The 24,107-nt window shown below is 42.9% G+C and overlaps 1 protein-coding gene across 2 annotated transcripts; it reads left to right on the top strand.

Moving 5' to 3' along the window:
- The first annotated feature begins 672 nt into the window (after positions 1–672).
- LOC110535970 (phosphatidylinositol 4-phosphate 5-kinase type-1 alpha) lies at positions 673–23,968 on the top strand. 2 transcript variants are annotated; one of them, XM_090190074.1, is made up of 16 exons: positions 673–781; positions 12,547–12,581; positions 13,031–13,114; positions 13,349–13,479; positions 13,850–13,967; positions 14,101–14,253; positions 16,308–16,607; positions 16,698–16,933; positions 17,046–17,129; positions 17,583–17,631; positions 17,751–17,835; positions 17,927–18,097; positions 19,340–19,472; positions 19,571–19,636; positions 19,727–19,820; positions 19,926–23,968. In XM_090190074.1, the coding sequence occupies exons 1-16, from the start codon at positions 691–693 to the stop codon at positions 19,926–19,928; spliced, it is 1,833 nt and encodes a 610-aa protein (XP_090046200.1). In that variant the 5' UTR covers positions 673–690; the 3' UTR covers positions 19,929–23,968. The 2 variants fall into 2 exon arrangements, with proteins under 2 accessions (XP_090046200.1, XP_090046204.1); XM_090190078.1 differs by lacking the exon at positions 673–781 and adding an exon at positions 4,494–4,599.
- Positions 23,969–24,107: the final 139 nt, after the last annotated feature.

Here is a 24,107-nt window from a genome sequence, read left to right on the forward strand (position 1 = left end):
GGAAGATTGGATTTTGGGCATTTATAGCAATGGTTATCAACTGTACTGCAGAGGGATGGAACCTAAGTCGCAAAAAAATGAGGTTGTGGTGGCAACTGCAGAGAGGTATTTGGGTGTGCGGGCTTGACATCGGAAGAATTACTGGATGTGTTAAGGTTGTTGGCCCGAGGTAGGACTAAATAGATTTAAATAGTGGAGTAGGGTGGTGTTAATTTTATTCAATTTTTTGTAGTGTTAGATGGTAGGATATTTGTTTATTTATTTTTTCAAGGAAAGTCTGGTAGGTGGCGGTAATGCAAGTTTATTGGATGCCAACCGCCGTTAAACGTCATCGAAGAAGAGCGCAAATTGCATTAGCAACTCTATTATGATGGTGGAAAATGGTGTTTCATAAAGAAAGTATGCATATTATCTCTGTTCCCCCCCGCCTCCTCGCCATTAAATCGATGCCTTTTCTGCCTGAATTAGTATGTTTTATGTACGAACCGGTCTAAGGGAAATACACAAAGTCATAAACCAGCCTATTTCTACAATTTATCTTCTTACATTTTTATTTTAAATCTAACCAGAACCACACTGCTAACCGTATGTCTAACCATAACCCCAAATTAATACCAAATAGCACATTTTGGTTTTCATATATTTTTACGATAATAGCCCATTTTGACTCTACTAGCTAGGTGGATACCCATGCCAAAGATTTGTTCTATCTGTTCCGATACCGGCCAATCCAAAATGGCGACCGCCGTTCCAGTTGATTCGGGATTGACTGCTCCGACAGGTATCTATAATAACTAATTTAGGTCTCCGTGAAGTAGTTTGCACGAAAATGCAATCTAATTAACGTAGCTACAGATTCAGCACAGCCTGTAGCTGAATATGGTAATTTTGTCTCAATTCAACTGACTTAATTTCTCCTGTCTGAGCTAGCTAACGTTATCACCGTTGCTGTTAGCCAGTTTGCTAACGTCAACAATCGGATCGGATGGATTGCGTTATAGCTAGCTAGGCATCTAACGTTACCAACTAGCGTTACACGCTTGAAATTGGGTCATGTACTTTATGGTGTTTATAGTTAGGGCTTGGGATGGGATAGTCGCACCCGAAAATGTGGTTATTTTCAATAATATGCAGCTAGTTAATGTTAGGTCACCCTGAATGGGGCAAATTCTCAAACTCCAGCAGTGTTAACTAACTACAGTAGTTGGCTAATTTACTGCCTCTAACTATTTTCCATGCTCGAAACCAGTGGGTCTTTGTTGATCTTTTGTCATATTTGCCGCATCTCGTAGTAGGACAAAACACCTGTTAATTTGTGTTAGCTGGCTAACTAGCCAACCCAACAAACTGAGGCCAGCCAGCAATGTTGGCTAGCTAACTAGGTGTGTGTTGAATATTTACTTGTAATGCCAGCACAATTGTTTTCGTGGATAGAATGTGGTGGCCATGTCTGTTGTTGACACATTAATGTTGGTCTTCAGCTTTTGGACTCACGAAAAAAAACAGGTTAAGTAACGTTAGTTTAGGGTGGAATGGATACAGATTTCGCTTCCACGGGAGATATTTTTTTAATTTAACTAGGCAAGTCAAGGGGAACAGTGGGTTAACTGTCTTGTCCAGAAGAATTACGACAGAGTTTTACCTTAGTTACTGGCCCAACGCTCTAACCTACCTGCCACACCGGCTACCTGATAATAAGCAGTAGTCTGAGTAATGTAGGCCTATGTGGTTGAAGTAGAGCCCACTGCTCTGTCACCATTCCAGCACAGTTACAGAGAACTTCACTGGAAGTCACAGAGAGGAAGAGGAATTCACGGGGAGCCCTGACTAGAGCTGGGATCGGTACATACATCCATATCGCGTTAAATTGCCTGAATTAATGCGAGAATGATACGTTTATAACATTAATTTATTTAACCTTTTATTTAACTTTATTTAAGAACAAATTCTTATTTTCAATGACGGCCTAGGAACAGTGGGTTAACTGCCTGTTCAGGGGCAGAACGACAGATTTGTACCTTGTCAGCTCGGGGATTTGAACTTGCAACCTTCCGGTTACTAGCCCAACGCAACTAGGCTACCCTGCCGCCCCATTGTCGCCACAATTTTTTTAACAGCATCCTTTATACTACTACAAGGTTTGATGGTTGTAGTTATCAATTGTCCCATTAACAATTGCCCAAATTAGCCAACTTATTTCATTTCAAACTTCACAATTTTCTAGTATAGGCTATGGATCGAAATGAACGACATCAGCAAAATGCCTGCGATAAGTGATCAGTGTTGATCATTTTTGTTTCCCCAGGTCTAGTCCTGACTGATTTGGTTTTTGGTTGTGGTCACATTATTCACTTGTTCAGAATCAGTTGATATCAGAGGTTATGATGTGAACAGTGACGCTGGGTCAGGACAGAAGAGTGTTCTCCACTTTTCTAAGCCTGTTATCGTAGAGGCTCTTATCAGCTTGACTACGGTGTTTGTTACACTTGATCTTCCCTTGGTACTGTAGGAGCTAGTCAGTTTGAGTCAGGTCATGAGAATAGACAGGTCTGTTTTGGTCCCGCAATAACAAGCCTGATTGCTTTATGGGGATCTAAGTCTGACTACAGGACTGCGAACTAGGCCAGTGAACACACACACATACAAATGATACAGGGTGTTCTCACTATATACAGCACCAGTCAAAAGTTTGGACACATATTCATTGCATGGTTTTTCTTTATTTTTACATTGTAGAATAATAGTGAAGACATCAAAACTATGAAATAACACATATGGAATCATGTAGTAACCAAAAAAGTGTTCAACAAATAAAAATATATTTGATATTCTTCAAAGTAGCCACCCTTTGCCTTGATGGCAGCTTTGCACACTCTTGGCATCCTCTCAACCAGCTTCATGAGGAATGTTTTTTGAAGGAGTTCCCACATATGCTGAGCACTTGTTGGCTGCTTTTTCTTCACTCTATGGTCCAACTCATCCCAAACCATCTCAATTGGGTTGAGGTCGGCTGATGCAGCACTCATCACTCTCCTTGGTCAAATATCCCTTACACAGCCTGGAGGTGTGTTTTGGGTCATTGTTCTGTTGATAAACAAATGATAGCCCCACTAAGCCAAACCAGATGTGATGGCGTATTGCTGCAGAATGCTGTGGTAGCCATTCTGGTTAGGTGTGCCTTGTATTCTAAATAAATCACTGACAATGTCACCAGCAAAGCACCATCACATCTCTCCCATGCTTCGTGGTGGGAACCACATATGCAGAGATCATCCATTCACCTGCTCTGCGTCTCACAAAGACATGCCGGTTGGAACCAAACATTTCACATTTGGACTCATCAGACCAAAGGACATATTTCTACCGGTCTAATGTCCACTGTTTGTTTTTCTTGGCTCAAACAAGTCTCTTCTTCTTATTGGTGTCCTTTTTAGTAGTGATTTGTTTGCAGCAATTCGACCATGAAGGCCTGATTCACTCTGAATTCTCCGCTGAACAGTTGATGTTGAGATGTCTGTTGCTTGAACTCTGTGAAGCATTTATTTGGGCTGCAATTTCTGAGGCTGGTAATTCTGAGGCGGCAGGTAGCTTAGTGGTTAGAGCGCTGGGCCAGTAACTGGAAGGTTGCTAGTTCGAATCCCCAAGCTGACAAGGTAAAAATCTGTCATCCTGCCCCTGAACCCACTGTTCTTAGGCCGTCATTGTAAATAAGAATTTGTTCTTAACGTCTGCAGCAGAGTAACTAACTCTGGGTCTTCCTTTCCTGTGGTGGTCCTCATGAGAGGCAGTTTCATCATAGTGCTTGATGGTTTTTGTGACTGCACTTGAAGAAACTGATTTGGCTCAAGCACATTAAGAAGGAAAGAAATTCCACAAATGAACTTTTAACAAGGCACACCTGCTGATTAAATTGCATTCCAGGTGACTACCTCATGAAGCTGGTTGAAAGAATGCCGATAGGTGGCTACTTTGAAGAATCTCAAATATATGAAATATTTTGATTTGTTTAGCTTTTTTGGTTACTACATGATTCCATATGTGTTATTTCATAGTTTTGATGTCTTCACTATTATTCTACAATGTCGAAAAAAGTAAAAATAAAAACCCTGGAATGAGTAGGTGTCCATACTTTTGACTGGTACTGTATAAGTTCATAAATTAGGCCAATAACCAGCACATTTACTCTACTCTGTCAGACAAAAATAGGGGAGTGTCCCATATTATTGCTCTACATGCAGGCTACAGTACAGGCTGCTAGCAGGCAAACAGCCAATATGTGTTTTGAACTGAACTGTGCTGGCACTGGGAGATATGTTTAGTGTGCACGCACCCTCATTGTAACTGTGGAAATGTTTGGACACAATGTCGAACTAGGATGTTATTTAAATCCTATTGTAAAAACAAGCTTTTCTTAAATGGAGCGCTGCTTGTTTCTAGATCTCTGTAGCATGTGGTCCATATAGGCTAATTTAGAGGCGAGCAATGTGATTGAAGCCTAATTCGGTTGCATGCCCTGTTCATGTGTAACTGGTTGTGGTTGTTCTGTATCTTCTTCCATAGACATTAGGACTCAGTTCTGGAGGAGAGCCTTGCAGAGAGGTACCTGCATGGTGTTGCAGTGTGTGTTTGTGTGTGAGGGAGCGGTTGAGCGTGTGCTTTGTTCCTGTGAGTGCCTCTTACAGGCATTACAGGGCTTTGTGACATTTGAGCAAGCTGAGAGCAAGCAAAGGACGAGTGGACCAAATACAGGCTGTTAACGGTTGTTTTCTATTGTTCGTGTTTGCTTTCTATTGTGTGTGCAATGCATTTTGCAGTGAAATGGCTACAACATGGTTTAGCAAGACACAGTGCCTCTCCACTCCCTGAAAGAACTAATCCTTGTGGTGTTTGCTCAAGTAATGTGGATTGGTTTAATTGATTGATTTCATCCATCTCACAGTTTGAATAGGCCTAGCCTAATATCACAGACAAATAGCCTAAAGGCTGTTTCCTGTTTCGCTATCAGTACCCCACCTTTCCATGATATATTTTCAGTAGATCTGCCTCCTCTTGCCTCTCACTGTCCTCAACATAACTCTGACCTGCCCACACTATTACAATAACAGCAGACACGTTTTTTTGACAACTGGTTGTAATATCACTATGTTGAAACTCAGAAATAGCCGTTGCTATTGGTTACAGGCCTGAAGTTCTCATGGAGTGGGTGAGAAGGCGAATCTCACACACGCACACAATTTTAAATGGCGAATCCTTTTGTGAGGAGCACATATTTCAAGCATTGTCATGACGATGTGAAAATATTGAGAAAATACCAGACATATTTTGCTTCTAGATTTTTCACACACGTGTTTGCTGTGTTTCTCTATGTTGGCATGTTTGTCGCACAAATTGGCAATGTTTTATAATAGGCTATTGGATGTTATCTCTTGGGCTGGATAAAGTTGGGGCTGGTCTGCAGGGTTGAATTTATTCTTAGAGAGGATTGGTAATGAGCACATCCCTACCAAAAAGGAAGATGGCAACTCGGTGAGTCACAGGGAAAGTCCCAAGCTTAGTTTGGGTTATGGAAAAAGTTTAGTCATTGCCTGTTGTAGAGGACCCAGTGGTCTAGACACAGTATCAGACTGGGGTTATGTCTGCCACAGACCTGTGATAGAGGATCCAGTGGTCTAGACACAGTATCAGACTGGGGTTATGTCTGCCAGAGACCTGTGATAGAGGACCCAGTGGTCTAGACACAGTATCAGACTGGGGTTATGTCTGCCAGAGACCTGTGATAGAGGACCCAGTGGTCTAGACACAGTATCAGACTAGGGTTATGTCTGCCAGAGACCTGTGGCAGAGGACCCAGTGGTCTAGACACAGTATCAGACTGGGGTTATGTCTGCCAGAGACCTGTGATAGAGGACCCAGTGGTCTAGACACAGTATCAGACTAGGGTTATGTCTGCCAGAGACCTGTGGCAGAGGACCCAGTGGTCTAGACACAGTATCAGACTGGGGTTATGTCTGCCAGAGACCTGTGATAGAGGACCCAGTGGTCTAGACACAGTATCAGACTGAGGTTATGTCTGCCAGAGACCTGTGGTAGAGGACCCAGTGGTCTAGACACAGTATCAGACTGGGGTTATGTCTGCCAGAGACCTGTGGTAGAGGACCCAGTGGTCTAGACACAGTATCAGACTGGGGTTATGTTTTGCGGAGACTGGCGTATGTCCCTGTGTCGATGCCAAGAGTTCTCGTAATTTCCTCCCACCATCCTGATTAGAGGTCGACCGTTTATTTTTAAAATACCAGACATATTTTGCTTCTAGATTTTTCACACACGTGTTTGCTGTGTTTCTCTATGTTGGCATGTTTGTCGCACAAATTGGCAATGTTTTATAATAGGCTATTGGATGTTATCTCTTGGGCTGGATAAAGTTGGGGCTGGTCTGCAGGGTTGAATTTATTCTTAGAGAGGATTGGTAATGAGCACATCCCTACCAAAAAGGAAGATGGCAACTCGGTGAGTCACAGGGAAAGTCCCAAGCTTAGTTTGGGTTATGGAAAAAGTTTAGTCATTGCCTGTTGTAGAGGACCCAGTGGTCTAGACACAGTATCAGACTGGGGTTATGTCTGCCACAGACCTGTGATAGAGGATCCAGTGGTCTAGACACAGTATCAGACTGGGGTTATGTCTGCCAGAGACCTGTGATAGAGGACCCAGTGGTCTAGACACAGTATCAGACTGGGGTTATGTCTGCCAGAGACCTGTGATAGAGGACCCAGTGGTCTAGACACAGTATCAGACTAGGGTTATGTCTGCCAGAGACCTGTGGCAGAGGACCCAGTGGTCTAGACACAGTATCAGACTGGGGTTATGTTTTGCAGAGACTGGCGTATGTCCCAGTGTCGATGCCAAGAGTTCTCGTAATTTCCTCCCACCATCCTGATTAGAGGTCGACCGTTCATGATTTTTCAACGCCGATACTGATTATTGACAGACCAAAAAAGCAGATACCGATTTAATCGGCTGATTTAAAAAATAAATACAATTTTTATTTATTTGTAATAATGACAATTACAACAATACTGAATGAACACTTATTTTAACTTAATATAATACATCAATAAAAATCAATTTAGCTTCAAATAAATAATGAAACATGTTCAATTTGGTTTAAATAATGCAAAAACAAAGTGTTGGAGAAGTAAAAGTGCAATATGTGCCATGTAAAGCTAACGTTTGAGTTCCTTGCTCAGAACATGAGAATATATGAAAGTTGGTGGTTCCTTTTAACATGAGACTTCAATATTCCAAGGTAAGAGGTTTTAGGTTGTAGTTAATATAGTATTTATAGGACTATTTCTCTCTCTACCATTTGTATTTCATATACCTTTGACTATTGGATGTTCTTATAGGCACTATAGTATTGCCATTGTAACAGTACAGCTTCCGTCCCTCTCCTCGCCCCTATCTGGGCTCGAACCAGGAACACATCGACAACAGCCACACTCGAAGCAGCGTTACCCATCGCTCCACAAAGGCCGAGCAAGGAGAATAACTACTCCAAGTCTCAGAGCGAGTGACGTTTGACACACTATTAGCGCACACCCAGCTAACTAGCTAGCCATTTCAGATCGGTTACACCAGCCATTAGGCTGACAGGCTTGAAGTCATAAACAGAGCTGTGCTTACGAAGAGTTGCTGGCAAAACGCACGAAAGTGCTGTTTGAATGAATGCTTAAGAGCCTGCTGATACCTACCATCGCTCAGTCAGACTGCTCAATCAAATCATATACTTAATTATAACATAATAACACACAGAAATACGAGCCTTTGGTCATTAATATGGTCGAATCCGGAAACTATCATTTCGAAAACAAAACATTTATTTTTTCAGTGAAATACGGAACCGTTTGGTATTTTATCTAACGGGTGGCATCCATAAGTCTAAATATTCTTGTTACATTGCACAACCTTCAATGTTATGTCATAATTACGTAAAATTCTGGCAAATTAGTTTGCAATGAGCCAGGCTGCCCAAACTGCATATACCCTGACTGCGTGCAGTGAACGCAAGAGAAATGACACAATTTCACCTGGTTAATATTAACCTGGATTTCTTTTAGCTAAATATGCAGGTTTAAACATTTATACTTCTGTGTATTGATTTTAAGAAAGGCATTTGTGTTTATGGTTAGGTACAGTTGTCCAACGATTGTGCTTTTTTCGCAAATGCGCTTTTGTTAAATCATCCCCCAGAGTTGCATCGATTATATGCAACGCAGGACACGCTAGATAAACGAATAATATCATCAACCATGTGTAGGTATAACTAATGATTATGATTGATTGTTTTTTATAAGATAAGTTTAATGCTAGCTAGCAACTTACCTTGGCTTCTACTGCATTCGCATAACAGGCAGGCTCCTCGTGGAGTGCAATGAGAGGCAGGTGGTTAGTGTTGGACTAGTTAACTGTAAAGTTGCAAGATTAGATTTCCCGAAGCTGACAAGGTGAAAATCTGTCATTCTGCCCCTGAACAAGGTAGTTAAACCCACCGATTCTAGGCTGTCATTGAAAATAAGAATGTGTTCTTAACTGACTTGCCTAGTTAAATAAAGGTATTAAAAAAATGAAAAATGAAAAACAAATTTAAAAAAATCGGCAAAATCGGAGCCCAAAAATACATATTTCCGATTGTTATGAAAACTTGAAATCGGCCATTCCGATTAATCGGCCGACCTCTAATCCTGATCTTTGTCTGTATCCGGTGTTCCCCATTAAACCTTATACCAGGCTATGTCCACTCATCGCTCTGTATTTCTGTGTGTGTGTGGTGTGTTATGCAGCGAGTGGACAGTTAACTTGTGGCCCTTCCGCTGCTCTATGCTCTCACAGTATCTGCTCTGTGGTAGACTGTCTGAGAGGGGATGTCTGCTGTAATACTATACTGTCTGGAGATGGAGAGGCACTAAGTAACAGATAGGCAGTCAGTAAGGGTAGTAACTACAACCTACAAGATTTGGTGTTTTAGAATTTAGTGAAAAACGTCATACAAATGCAATGCATCCTGAGCAGTGACTGAAGTACAAGGGTTCCTGGATTGTTTTAGGCTTGAGGCAAAGGCCCAACCACAACAGCATCCAGGGCAGGCTGACATGGAAGCAACATTAGAGGGAATAGTGGTGTAAATCTAGAGCACAATAATGAATGGGAGCAGCAGTTAGCCTATCCATTCCTGTGGCTGTGTAGGTCAAACCATGGCTCGGCATCTGTGGAAAATTACACATTTGATGGCTGTTTTTGTAATTAACTAGAGTGGTTGTCAAGCATTTACTGTGACAAATTTCTTCTCAAGTCAAAATTACGCTGAAGTTTATTAGGTTTTGTGCATGGAGTGGAAAGACTGCAATGAAGCAATTCGGACACTAGGGTTGGGCGATTGTACGATCGCGTCATTGATGATGACATCTCGATGTCAAACGATAGTTTAACATACAGTGGGGCAAAAAAGTATTTAGTCAGCCACCAATTGTGCAAGTTCTCCCACTTAAAAAGATGAGGCCTGTAATTTTCATCATAGGTACACTTCAACTATGACAGACTAAATTAGATTTTTTTTCTCCAGAAAATCACATTGTAGGATTTTTAATGAATTTATTTGCAAATTATGGTGGAAAATAAGTATTTGGTCAATAACAAAAGTTTATCTCAATACTGTTATATACCCTTTGTTGGCAATGACAGAGGTCAAATGTTTTATGTAAGTCTTCACAATACACAGTTGCTGGTATTTTGGCCCATTCCTCCATGCAGATCTCCTCTAGAGCAGTGATGTTTTGGTGCTGTTGCTGGGCAACACGGACTTTCAACTCCCTCCAAAGATTTTCTATGTGGTTGAGATCTGGAGACTGGCTAGGCCACTCCAGGACCTTGAAATGCTTCTTACGAAGCCACTCCTTCGTTGCCCGGGCGGTGTGTTTGGGATCATTGTCATGCTGAAAGACCCAGCCACGTTTCATCTTCAATGCCCTTGCTGATGGAAGGAGGTTTTCACTCAAAATCTCACGATACATGGCCCCATTCATTCTTTCCTTTACAACCAGGATCAGTCGTCCTGGTCCCTTTGCAGAAAAACAGCCCCAATGCATGATGTTTCCACCCCCATGCTTCACAGTAGGTATGGTGTTCTTTGGATGCAACTCAGCATTCTTTGTCCTCCAAACACGACGAGTTGAGATTTTACCAAAAAGTTATATTTTGGTTTCATCTGACCATATGACATTCTCCCAATCTTCTTCTGGATCATCCAAATTCTCTCTAGCAAACTTCAGACGGGCCTGGACATGTACTGGCTTAAGCAGGGGGACATGTCTGGCACTGCAGGATTTGAGTCCCTGGCGGCGTAGTGTGTTACTGATGGTAGGCTTTGTTACTTTGGTCCCAGCTCTCTGCAGGTCATTCACTAGGTCCCCCCGTGTGGTTCTGGGATTTTTGCTCACCGTTCTTGTGATCGTTTTGACCCCAAGGGGTGAGATCTTGCATGGAGCCCCAGATCGAGGGAGATTATCAGTGGTCTTGTATGTCTTCCATTGAGGTTGTATGTCCATTGTATGTCTTCCATTGAGGTTGTGGACAGGTGTCTTTTATACTGATAACGACTTCAAAAAGGTGCCATTAATACAGGTAACGAGTGGAGGACAGAGGAGCCTCTTAAAGAAGTTACAGGTCTGTGAGAGCCAGAAATCTTGCTTGTTTGTAGGTGACCAAATACTTATTTTCCACCATAATTTGCCAATAAATTAATAAAAAAATCCTACAATGTGAATTTCTGGATTTTTTTTCTTCTCATTTTGTCTGTCATAGTTGAAGTGCACCTATGATGAAAATTACAGGCCTCTCATCTTTTTAAGTGGGAGAACTTGCACAATTGGTGGCTGACTAAATACTTTTTTGCCCCACTGTATTTGAATTTGACTACACCAGGGCGGCATGCCAAATGGCCTACACTCTAATTGTCGTAGCCTACATTTTCAATACATGTGGTAGTTAGATTATTAACATAATGCAAGAGAACAATGTAGAAAGAGCGGAGAGCACCAAAGTAGAGCAAAATGTCAGACCGGGCCTAACGTGTTTTTTATTTTATATCCTCTCTCCAATGTAGGATGAAAAATAAATGGTGCCTTTTTTAAATCCCTCTTTGCAAACCAAACAGTCAATAATATAGGCCTACACATAGGCTACTGTCAATAAATTGCAGTAAACGTTGCTTTGACAAGTTAAACTAATATTGTCGAAGTGTTTATTAATGTCCTTGAATTGTGCAACGGACAATCGGGTATAAGCTCCTGCAGCAGCACTTTCAATAAACGGGAACAAAAAATAAATGAATGAGTCTGTCGGAGTTGTCTCGCAAACAACTTTCTTTTGAATAGCTTACAAATTGTGCATTTATATAATAGTCAACATCAATCAGATTACATAAATTATTATTTAGCCTTTAACTTTCTTTATAACACTTGAATGAACATTGGTTTAGGCTTAAAACGAATAGGCCTATTATCCTTAGGCTAAATCCTAAATATACAATCCGATAAAACAAATGATTATTTATACCAAGGAACACCAGCATGTTCACCCCCAGAGTATCGAACTCAGCAGGATGACTGAGGTCTCTCCATCCTTTGCCCTGATAATCTTTTAGCATATTCTGCAAGTGTCTTGGGTAAGGTCTGCTGGCTCACCTTTATCATATGGCCTGAAATTGAGCGAAAAACTGCCAGACCGGCAAAGAAGTGCTTTTCCCTCCACTAAAAGTCAGCCATAGTTATTTTTCTGATTTTGCATTGGCAGGCTACACTATAGTTACTAAGTGAAATCCACTTCTTGAAACTGACTGAAAGTAGCCTAATGGAAGAAAGAATGTCACATGTGCTTTTCCAGATGATCAAGATGAAATAACAATACACTGGATACGGCCTTAATATTTGTTTTAAAAGGTCTACTAATATAACTGATATCTGAGTATTTTTATGGACAAGAGAATAATACACCTTCCAGTTTGAAAATCCTTCTGTAGCCAAGAACAAGGTAGAAATAATAAGTCTTGTTTTGAACAATGATTTAATGAACTTGTTTGTGGCTTTTGTAACAATTTGAATAAGAACAATGACGACATGCCCCAAATCACAGTTCTGGTAAAACCAATGTGTCTTTTTATATTGCGTTCTTCCCGCCAATTGACCCCTCCGTGCACAATGTATATCAACGACGTTTGGATGGGACGATGTGTCATTCCAGACATCACACAACCCGATCAGACACTTTAATGCAGGTTCCTTCCTCCATAAACTACTATACTATATGACAAGTTCATCACTGCATCTGTCTAGCATGACTCTAGCTCTGTGATTATTAGCTAGGTTCTGTCGGTAACTATTCGATTCTAAGAGGACTGAGTTGAGCATGGAACATGGAGGAACCTAACAAAAATAGGCCCATCACTATACTCTCTAATATGTTTTCCTTTTTTCTCTCGCCTCTCTCTCTCTCAAGGGTCCAGTGCGTCTCGGAAAATGGCATCCCCCGAGGTAAGACGGACACCATCCCTGACTCACACAACCACTAATTACAGCACTCTGCTGATGATGCTGGAGCACTGTTGATGAAACTGTGTTTTCCACTACCTTTAGGTTTAGGGAACAGTGTGTATTTACGCAACATTTATAGACCCTGGTGAAGATGTGTTGTATATCACCTCTCTGTCTAGGGAGAGGACACAGGATATGTGGAAAGGGAGGGGGAACTGGTTTTGATGGTTTCTGTGTGTCAATGGCTGATGTTTATCTTTAAGCCGTGTGTCATAAAACCAAACAATGGAGAGAACAGGGTGACGCTGAAACTTGTTTTAATGGAGTCAAACACACAACTCTACAGTGCATTTCTTTAGTTTCTTAATACCTTTTATTTCTTCCCATCCTCTCTTCCATCTTTCTCTCCTCTCTCTCTCTTTCATCCTGTCTCTCTCTCTCTGTCTCAGATTCCTGGATCCAGTCAGAGTATGAAGAAGACCATTGGACACAGAGGAGTTGAGACGAACACTGGAGAGACCACCTATAAGAAGGTCAGCATGGGGTCAACACACACACACACACACACACCACGTGTGCTAAAATTACCCGTAGCCTGAAACCCTTCCTCGTCCACAGCCAATGATGACTCGCAGAATGTAATGTACACAAGCATTTGAGAGTCATAGATTAATTATAACATGTGAATTCCTCGGAAACAATGAATTTATCAATTTCTCTTGACAAGCCTCCATTTCTCCATTTCTCTCTTCCACTTCCCCCTCCAGACCACGTCGTCAGCCCTGAAAGGAGCAATTCAGCTGGGCATCACTCACACTGTGGGCAGCCTGAGTCAGAAGGCTGAGAGGGATGTTCTCATGCAGGACTTTGTGGTGGTCGAGAGCATCTTCTTCCCCAGGTTAGACGTGTGTGTCACTGTGTGTGTGTTAGACGTGTGTGTGTGTCACATGTAGCACACTACCCCGGAGCACCTGCATGAGGTATGGGGGCCCCCCGACTCCCCCAAAAATATAAGTTAGGCCCCCCAGATACTATATGAACATGTCATAAACTATGAAGGAAATGTTTATAATTACAGGAAATTGGCTTTAAAACTGAAACACGTTCTCTCAGCCTCATGGCAAAATGTGTAAAATAGTATGAGATTAGCTAGGAAACAAATTTTTCCTGAACTGTGCTACACCACTGGTCTGTGCCCATCTTGCATTTATGCTTGAGAGAAGTCTTCCTGTATTCAGCACTCATTAACACCCTTCTCTCTGTCTCAGTGAGGGCAGTAACCTGACCCCTGCCCACCACTACAGTGATTTCAGGTTTAAGACCTACGCCCCCATCGCCTTCCGCTACTTCAGAGAACTATTTGGCATCCGGCCAGACGACTACCTGGTCAGTAGACTACAAAAATTCACTTAATTTAATCTGGTTGATTGGCTGTTTCTGGTTATAGTTCTCTATGGTTGATTGGTTGTGTCTGGTTGTAGTTCTGTGGTCAGGATGCTACCTAACTCCTCTCCTACAGTACTCTCTGTGTAACGATGGCCTGATAGAGCTGTCTAACTCCGGCGCCAGTGGCTCTCTCTTCTACGTGTCCAGTGATGATGAGTTCATTATCAAGACGGTGCAGCACAAAGAGGCTGAGTTTCTCCAGAAGCTACTGCCAGGATACTTCATGGTGAGATATTGAAGGGAGGGTACTTCATGGAGAGATACAGTTGAAGTCGTAAGTTTACATACACCTCAGCCAAAAACAATTAAACTTAGTTTTTCACAATTTCTGACATTTAATCCTAGTAAAAAATTCCCTGTTTAAGGTCAGTTAGGATCACCACTTTTATTTTAAGAATGTGAAATGCCAGAATAATAGTAGAGAATAATAGTAGAATAATAGTTGAGAGAATTATTTCAGCTTTTATTTCTTTCATCACATTCCCAGTGGGTCAGAAGTTTACATACACTCAATTAGTATTTGGTAGCATTGCCTTTATATTGTTTAATTGGGTCAAACGTTTCGGGTAGCCTTCCACAAGCTTCCCACAATAAGTTGGGTGAATTTTGGCCCATTCCTCCTGACAGAGCTGGTGTAACTGAGTCAGGTTTGTAGGCCTCCTTGCTCGCACATGCTTTTTCAGTTCTGCCCACAAATGTTCTATAGGATTGAGGTTAGGGCTTTGTGATTGCCACTCCAATACCTTGACTTTGTTGTCCTTAAGCCATTTTGTCACAACTTTGGAAGTATGCTTGGGGTCAATGTCCATTTGGAAGACCCATTTGTGACCAAGCTTTAACTTCCTGACTGATGTCTTGAGATGTTGCTTCAATATATCCACGTAATTTTACTTCCTCATAATGCCATCTATTTTGTGAAGTGCACCAGTCCCTCCTGCAGCAAAGCACCCCCACAACATGATGCTGCCACCCCTGTGCTTCACGGTTGGGATGGTGTTCTTCGGTTTGCAAGCCTCCCCCTTTTTCCTCCAAACATGACGATGGTCATTACAGCCAAACAGTTTTATTTTTGTTTCATCAGACCAGAGAATCATAAAACACGGGACGAGATGTTAAAAACTGTCCATTGTGCCAATAGATGGAATGCACTCACATGAGATTTGCTGTGATGTTGACAGAGTGGCGTGGGAGGTTTATTTCTCAATTTTTCCAAAAAGTACGATCTTTGTCCCCATGTGCTGTTGCAAACCGTAGTCTGGCTTTTTTATGGCGGTTTTGGAGCAGTGGCTTCTTTCTTGCTGAGCTGCCTTTCAGGTTATGTCGAAATAGGGCTCGTTTTACTGTGGATATAGATACTTTTGTACCTGTTTCCTCCAGTATCTTCACAAGGTCTTTTGCTGTTGTTCTGGGATTGATTTTCACTTTTTGCACCAAAGTACATTCATCTCTAGGAGACAGAACACGTCTCCTTCCTGAGCGGTGTGATGGCTGCATGGTCCCATGGTGTTTATACTTGCATACTATTGTTTGTACAGATGAACGTGGTACCTTCAGGTGTTTGGAAATTGCCCCCAAGGATGAACCAGACTTGTGGAGGTCTACAATATTTTTCTGAGGTCTTGGCCGATTTCTTTTGATTTTCCCATGATGTCAAGCAAAGAGGCACTGAGTTGGAAGGTGAGCTCCTTCATGGTGAGATGTTGGAAGGTGAGATCCTTCATGGTGAGATGTTGGAGGAGGAGATCCTTCATGGTGAGATGTTGGAGGAGGAGATCCTTCATGGTGAGATGTTGGAGGAGGAGATCCTTCATGGTGAGATGTTGGAGGAGGAGATCCTTCATGGTGAGATGTTGGAGGAGGAGATCCTTCATGGTGAGATGTTGGAGGAGGAGATCCTTCATGGTGAGATGTTGGAGGAGGAGATCCTTCATGGTGAGATGTTGGAGGAGGAGATCCTTCATGGTGAGATGTTGGAGGAGGAGATCCTTCATGGTGAGATGTTGAAGGAGGTACTTAATGGTGAGATGTTGAAGGAAGAGATCCTTCATGGTGAGATGTTGAAGGAGGAGGAGGGAGGGGGGGGGATTTCATAGCGAGATATTGAAGGAGGTGGTGGGGGGAGATTCTTCGGTGGCCTGTGTGTTTTAGTGTTTATATAATACCAAGCTGTCTGTGGTGGCCTGTGTGTTTTAGTGTTTATATAATACCTAGCTGTCTGTGGTGGCCTCGTCTTTTTCACTCTCCTCCTCTCCTTTCTACCCGTCCCTTCCCTCTCTATAGAACCTGAATCAGAACAAACGGACCCTGCTCCCTAAGTTCTACGGTCTGTACTGCATCCAGGCGGGAGGGAAGAACATCCGCCTGGTGGTGATGAACAACCTGCTGCCCCGCGTGGTCCACATGCACCATAAGTACGACATGAAGGGTTCCACCTATAAGAGACGGGCCTCAGCCAAGGAGAGGGACAAGACTTTTCCCACCTTTAAAGACCTGGACTTCATCCAGGACCTGCCTGATGGACTACTGCTGGAGACGGACAACTACAACGCCCTTAGCAAGACCATCCAGAGAGACTGCCTGGTGAGGGAGGGAGGGTGTGTGTGTTCTGTGTGTGCTGTTTAGGTCTACTGTATAGTAACTCTTATGTCTGTGTTTGTGTGTGTGCTCCAGCTCCTGCAGAGTTTTAAAATCATGGACTACAGTCTACTGGTGGGGATCCATAACCTGGAGCAGGCTAGTAGAGAGAGGGAGCGAGGTGGGGGGCAGATGGGGGACAGTGGGGGGTCAGAGGGGGCAGTAACCCCAGACCAGCGCCGACCCCAGGCCCAGAAAAGTCTGTACTGCACAGCCATGGAGTCTATACAGGGAGAGGCCCGTGGGAAGGGAGCCCTGGAGTCTGAGGACCAGTGAGTCAATCAATACATCACACAATATTACCTTGGGAAAATATGCAAACTGTCACGTAAATCAGGATTTGTTGATGGTGATTGGTTGGTGTGGCATGTGATGTCATTTCAGTATGGGCGGGATCCCAGCCAGGAACTCTAAAGGAGAGAGGTTGCTGGTCTTTATCGGCATCATCGACATTCTGCAGTCCTACAGGTAGGTGCTTGTGTTTCTTTGTGTGTGTGCGTTCTTGTGTACAGACTTCATACAATTTCACATGGTAATATAATGACACAGTACTCAAAGTATTGGGAAAGTGACAAATTTTTTTGTTTTACCCCAGCATTTTGGATTTGAAATGATACACTGACCTGGTATGGATGAAAATACACTCAAATCAAAACTTGACAGTCTGCACTTTAACCTCATAGTCATTGTATCATTTTAAATCCAAAAAGTGCTGGGGTACAGAGCCAAAACAACAACAAATGTGTCACTGTCCCAATACTTTTGGAGCTCACTGTATATACCATTTAGCAGATGCTTTTGTCCAAAGCGACTTAGTCATGCGTGCTTATATTTTACGTATGGATGGTCCCGGGAGTCGAACCCACTATCCTGGCGCCATGCTTTACCAACTGAGCTACATTCACGAAGACTGTTTTTCAGGTTCATCAAGAAGTTGGAACACTCGTGGAAGGCCCTCGTCCATGATGGGGTAAGATCCTACACACACACACATTACCTGTAGTACATTATGAAAGATGTGTCAGATCTGCCACTGCTTATGTCAGGCCTATATCAGGTTGTAACTGGTTTATTCCTTTTCCTCTGTAGGATACAGTGTCGGTGCACAGACCAGGCTTCTACGCTGAGCGCTTCCAACAATTCATGTGTAACACAGTGTTCAAGAAGATCCCATGTAAGACTGCTGTGTGTGTGTATCTTCTGTTTCAATATTTACTTTTTATGATATAACGTGCTGTCGTTATTTTGTTTTCCCCACCCCTCAGTGAAGCTCTCCCCATCCAAGAAGTCTCGTGGTGGGGGTCCGGGGGGTCTGAGGAGAGCTCCTACCCTGGGAGGCCCCACCCCCCTCTCCCACGCTGCTGGACAGTCTGTGGTGGACTCCCGACTCGTCTACCAATCACACTTCAACAAGGCTGATGCAGAGGGAGACGGTGGTGAGTGAACAGTTAACACAAACGTTGATTTTATGTTTGATCAGAGGTCAAGGTGGACCAGAGCTTTATTTTTTATTTCACCTTTATTTAACCAGGTAGGCTAGTTGAGAACAAGTTCTCATTTGCAACTGCGACCTGGCCAAGATGAAGCATAGCAGTGTGAACAGACAACACAGAGTTACACATGGAGTAAACAATAAACAAGTCAATAACATAGTAGAAAAAGAGAGTCTATATACATTGTGTGCAAAAGGCATGAGGAGGTAGGCGGATAATTAAAATTTTGCAGATTAACACTGGAGTGATAAATGATCAGATGGTCATGTACAGGTAGAGATATTGGTGTGCAAAAGAGCAGAAAAGTAAATAAATATAAACAGTATAGGGATGAGGTAGGTCAAATTGGGTGGGCTATTTACCGATAGACTATGTACAGCTGCAGCGATCGGTTAGCTGCTCAGATAGCAGATGTTTGAAGTTGGTGAGGGAGATTAAAGTCTCCAACTTCAGCGATTTTTGCAATTCGTTCCAGTCACAGGCAGCAGAGAACTGGAACGAAAGGCGGCCAAAGGTGTTGGCTTTAGGGATGATCAGTGAGATACACCTGCTGGAGCGCGTGCTACGGGTGGGTGTTGCCATCGTGACCAGTGAACTGAGATAAGGCGGAGCTTTACCTAGCATGGACTTGTAGATGACCTGGAGCCAGTGGGTCTGGCGACGAATATGTAGCGAGGGCCAGCCGACTAGAGCATACAGGTCGCAGTGGTGGGTGGTATAAGGTGCTTTAGTAACAAAACGGATGGCACTGTGATAAACTGCATCCAGTTTACTGAGTAGAGTGTTGGAAGCTATTTTGTAGATGACATCGCCGAAGTCGAGGATCGGTAGGATAGTCAGTTTTACTAGGGTAAGTTTGGCGGCGTGAGTGAAGGAGGCTTTTTTGCGGAATAGAAAGCAGACTCTAGATTTGATTTTAGATTGGAGATGTTTGATATGAGTCTGGAAGGAGAGTTTACAGTCTAACCAGACACCTAGGTACTTATAGATGTCCACATATTCTAGGTCGGAGCCATCCAGGGTGGTGATGCTAGTCGGGCGTGCGGGTGCTGGCAGCGAACGGTTGAAAAGCATGCATTTGCAAGCATGTAGCTTGCATGCTACATGAAGTGCTTATGGACAAGGGATTAGGGGTCGACTTGGAATTGTGCCATTAGTTCCCCTCTACTCCCTCTTTCTGTTCAGGCATGCAGTCGGGCAGGCCAGACCTGGTGCCAAGGACCCCTCCCCTTGCGGGAGGGTCAGGGGATGCGGAGGCCAACTTTTCCACATCCTCATTAGGAAGCACAGGACTCACCTCCTCCTCTCCTCCGCTACAGTAACACATCCCTCCATCCCCTCTCCTCCACAAAATCAGTCCTCCTCTTCAAGTCATCCAGTTCTCATGTGTTTCTCTCTCTCGCTCGCTCTCTCTAGGTCAGTAGGGGTTGAGGTACATAGAGCAGTAACAAGCACAGAACAAGACCACGGTGTCTCCCACAGGTACACAAATTAATTACACCACTGATTCATGTATTCCCACTTACGTGAACACACACACACCCTTATCAGACTTCTCTCTCTGTCTCTCAGTATGGGTGCGGAAGTGGAAGCGTCAGGTGATCAGTCAGGTAATGAAGATGCCATCTCACTATCAGACATCATCCCAGAGACTAACATCTGCTTTGTAAGTCTGGTCCAATCCTTTTCCTCCTCCTCCTCCTCTTCTTAAGATCTTCACTATGGTGTTTCCCATGGCTCACTGGCCTCCCTCCCTGTGTGTCCCCCACAGTAACAACTGATCTGGAGTCATCTGAGGAAAAGGTGATTCTGGAACCAAGGAGGTGGGTGGAAGAGTGAGAGGGGGAGAGTAGTCTTGCATCCTCCATTCTCACTCTGTCGATCCATCCCTCCTTTTCTGCGGGGGAGGTTTGGAACATACTTCAGGCTGACTAAACGGGATGGGGGGGTGGTGAAGTGAGGGCGAGTGTGACTGGGTGCCAGAGAGAGGAACAAAGAGGGAGAGTGGTGTATATATGTGTGGGGAGGTGGTGGCTGTCTGAAGGCTTGGTCAGCCAGACAGACACACGGGTATGCTGCTAGAAACCTTTCTCCAACTAAGTTACAGGAAGTCTCTGTGTCACGAAACCCACATACACTGTCCCACCTATCACAAAGCCTGAAGGGGAGAGGGATGTGGGCTTAGACACCCCTGCATCAACAGTGTGGAGGTGGAACCCCATGCTCTATATCACTCTCTGTTCTGTTACTTTGTGCATTCCTTCTTGTGGACAGTATTTGGGTTCTGTTTTCAGTGACTCCAATCATAATATCTCATATGTTATCATTCTACATCTGTCCACACCTTCCTCCCTCCACACAGCCAGGAGATGGGACGGACAGGAGAATCATCTCTATATGTAGTGTTTTTTTTTATAATGACCACACTTTTACTGCTGTGGACAGAACATATGACTTCATCACACAGACCTTCTATTCTTTTAGATTATGGATGTATACAGTAGCTGACTGACTGGAGTTGGGGGCAGGAATGTACAGGCCAGAGCTATTCTGCCCTACCAAGCAAAAAGGCAGTAACTGCTCATAGTGTGGAACTGAGAAAAATGACTTTTATTTACCTTAGTTTCACAGTTACCTAGTGGAGTTACTGCTAATATCACCCCCATTTTCTCAAACACAATACGAGGCCCACATGATTAAGTCATTTTTGCTACATTAAATACATGCTAACTCATTTTTGACCAAATGAGCAGTTACTGCCTTTTTTCTTGGTAGGGCAGTATGGGTAGGCTATACACCACAGGAGGTTGGTGGCACCTTAATTGGGGAGGACGGGCTCGTGGTCATGTCTTGAGTGGAATGGTATAAAATACATCAAACACATGGATTAATGTCATTCCATTTGCACTGTTCCAGTCATTATTATGAGCCGTCCTCCCCTCAACAGCCTCCACTGCTATACACAGTGTTACCGGCTGATGGGAAGGCTCTGTCTGTCACTGTTTCCATGGTTATCCTGGAATCTTCCTCTCTGATGAGACCACATGTGCTATATTGATCTAGGAGTGAGAGACCAGAGCAAGAACATAGTAATGGCTGCCACCTCCATACCCTTAGAATAGAGCGGGGTTCCCCAACTGGAGACCTGCGGATGCAATTTATTTTACTGGTGGACAAAAAAGGTAAACACCAGCAAATCCACTCTAAATGATTTAAATTTAAGAAATCTGTTCTAAAGTATTCCTATGCAAAATAGAGATCAGGTTTGAAATTGTTTGTCAAATATGATCTGTTTGGGCTTTCTTGCGGTCAAATTGCAGTCTACAAATGATTTGTAATTATGTTCCGGCCCCCTGACCATCCGCTCAAGAAAAAAAATCACCCCACGACTGAATCTAGTTGATGATCCTTCGAATGGACGTTCACCACACCAGAGAAGAGACAAAGAGGAGCAGTAACAGAAGGACAGGACAGTGACCTGACCACACTAACGCTAGCTTCCTGTCACTTACGGTCTTCCTTTTTATATCTGTGCCTTTGTGTCTGTCTGGTGCTAGTCTTGCTGAGCTGTCTCTCTCTCATATTTTTGTTTCTTTAATGTCCCGTTACACATACATTCAAACTCTTGTTTGTCTGTTGTTTTTAAATTCTCACTACCAATCAAAAGTATCTTTGAAAGAAAATTGACCAATCAACCGGCAGGGTTGAAAGGAATGAGCCAATCAAAATTCAGAGCAAGCGTTTAACGCACACTCTACACATGCCTTTTTCGGTCTTCGTATGGCAGTTCGGTTTCATCACATTCATTCACACCCAGCCATTTAGACTGTTTTGTGCACAAAGATTATAAGTGTTCTTCAAGCAATGGTAATTCTACCACCGTCATTCAAGCACTTTGATACTTTTAACTGACCTGACTTTCATTAATAAGCAACAAGGGATTTCTGCTGGCTACAGAAATGGCTGCTTCACCCCACTGAGTTTGAGACTCACCACATTGTGTGAATGACTTTGTTTGCATCTCTGTAGTACACCTCTTGTACATTAACGTTTATATAAACATGGGTTTGTTATTTTTTTCCCATTTGCTCAGTCATTGTGTAGAATACTAACACAAGCGCTGGGTGGTAGCTCATACTATTTATCCTGTAGTAGGATATTTCAGACACAGGGATACATATCACTACCTACTGGTTATGCTAGATCTTGTATTTCACACCAACACAGTGTGATTTTAAAGGGCCACAATGGCCTGATTGTGAGGACACATTTCTAAGTAGATGGGAGTGCACATGTGGTTCAAAGCAGAGAGGGAGAGATGGACAGACTGACAAACTGGGGGATATCAGCCTTTGGTGGAAATGATTAATGTTCATTGATGCACCGTGAGACAATAGGGAATGTTTAAAGGGAATGGGGGAGTACAAGAACACAGCCATGCCCTGAAGAAACTAGAGGCTGGAAGTGGAGCTCTTTCTGATCAACTGTCATGACAAATTGGAAAAGCAATCAAAATGTTATGGACTTGAACATGGATGAACTCACTGCATATGGAAACTACATGGAAACCTATGATTATGAACTTGATGTTTTCCTAACAGATCTGAGTTTAATGAGCCTTTAAACCGTTTCAGCGCTCACCATTTGAGAGGAGCTGTCCTGCATGATAACTATACGTATTTTAAAGCACACAGGACGGAAGGGCACAAGAGAGGGTGGTATTGGTTCCAAATGAGTTATTTACACAAATAACTTACTACATGGTTTGATTCATTTCAAGTTCTTGCGTCTACTTTTCCTGGCGAACCCACCCTCTTTGTAAAAAGCTCATATGGTATTCCTGGTTAAATCATTTCCAAACATGGCCCTCAATTAAAAGTTGTGCTCTTTTGAATGTTTTGACCTTTGACCCTGATAACCCTGCTCAGCTTCCCCATCATTTCAAAGAGCTCAGTTCAGTCTTGTGCTTTTTGTTTGAGAAGAGTTGTCCACCAAAGAACTCTCCAAGCCCCATGTTCCCAAGTTTTGAATCACATTTTCAATAGATGGTATTGTGTCTTATAACAAGGGCCTTAGTGTGACAACAGGGTCTGGATTTGACTCCATGAACACTGATCATTACTTTTAGCGTATGCTTAACTTTACAAACTAACATCTGACAGTCAGAACAATGTTGTTTTAAAGCCTGTGTGCTTCTGTGTAGATGCTGGATTAAACCCGTTGCAGTGTCTGGTGACTTGACTGGACCACAGCACAACAGACACCTCACCCTTTGGTGCTCAAAGGGCGGTACACTTGCAACACAGACACTACAGAACATATTAACTAATGCAATATGAACAAGTCTGCCATCTTAAAGTTTCAAGAATCGTATTTATTGTATTTGTATTATGACCTTGTAGCCTGAAATGATTCATAAGTTGTACATGTAGATGATTGTACATATAATAATGTATTCTTCTGACAGGAAATGTCAGCGACTTAAGTAGTGTATTGCATATGGGAGGGGATTGTTTGACAATTTCACTTTTTATATTTCATGTTTGATTTTGATAGTGATATATTCTCCATTGTTCTGGGGCAAGGATGTCCCATGCTTTTCTACGTTGAATGTTTCACACAGCCTCCGAGCCAATGTTGCTGGTTACCGTCTATGCTTCAATTACTCTATTTTTACTCTGCCTGTATAAAATGTGTATATGTATATAGTAGTCACGGAAATGCCTTCTCATGCTGCCTGTTCCTTCTACCATCTTTCAGTGATGTAATGTTTTTCATATTGGCTCTGATTTTAGAATAAACTTATTTTCTAAATGTTGGTTCTTGTCCTTATTCCTGAACATGATACAACTGTTTAGGGAATGGAAGGGTAGGTCTACACTACAGTAGATCCACAAACTCACATCACTTTATTTGTGAGCGGGGGAGTCTGTCCTTGACATGGTATTTTACA

This window comes from Oncorhynchus mykiss, chromosome 2 (assembly GCF_057628025.1).
Source record: "Oncorhynchus mykiss isolate SJ-2025 chromosome 2, ASM5762802v1, whole genome shotgun sequence".
Lineage (NCBI taxonomy): Eukaryota > Metazoa > Chordata > Actinopteri > Salmoniformes > Salmonidae > Oncorhynchus > Oncorhynchus mykiss.

Coding starts and splice junctions, on each gene's coding strand:
- LOC110535970 (XM_090190074.1), top strand. CDS start 691: ATGCCAAAGATTTGTTCTATCTGTTCCGATACCGGCCAATCCAAAATG. Junction 18,098..19,339: donor TGATGCAGAGGGAGACGGTG/GTGAGTGAACAG, acceptor CTTTCTGTTCAG/GCATGCAGTCGGGCAGGCCA. Junction 19,637..19,726: donor GACCACGGTGTCTCCCACAG/GTACACAAATTA, acceptor TCTGTCTCTCAG/TATGGGTGCGGAAGTGGAAG.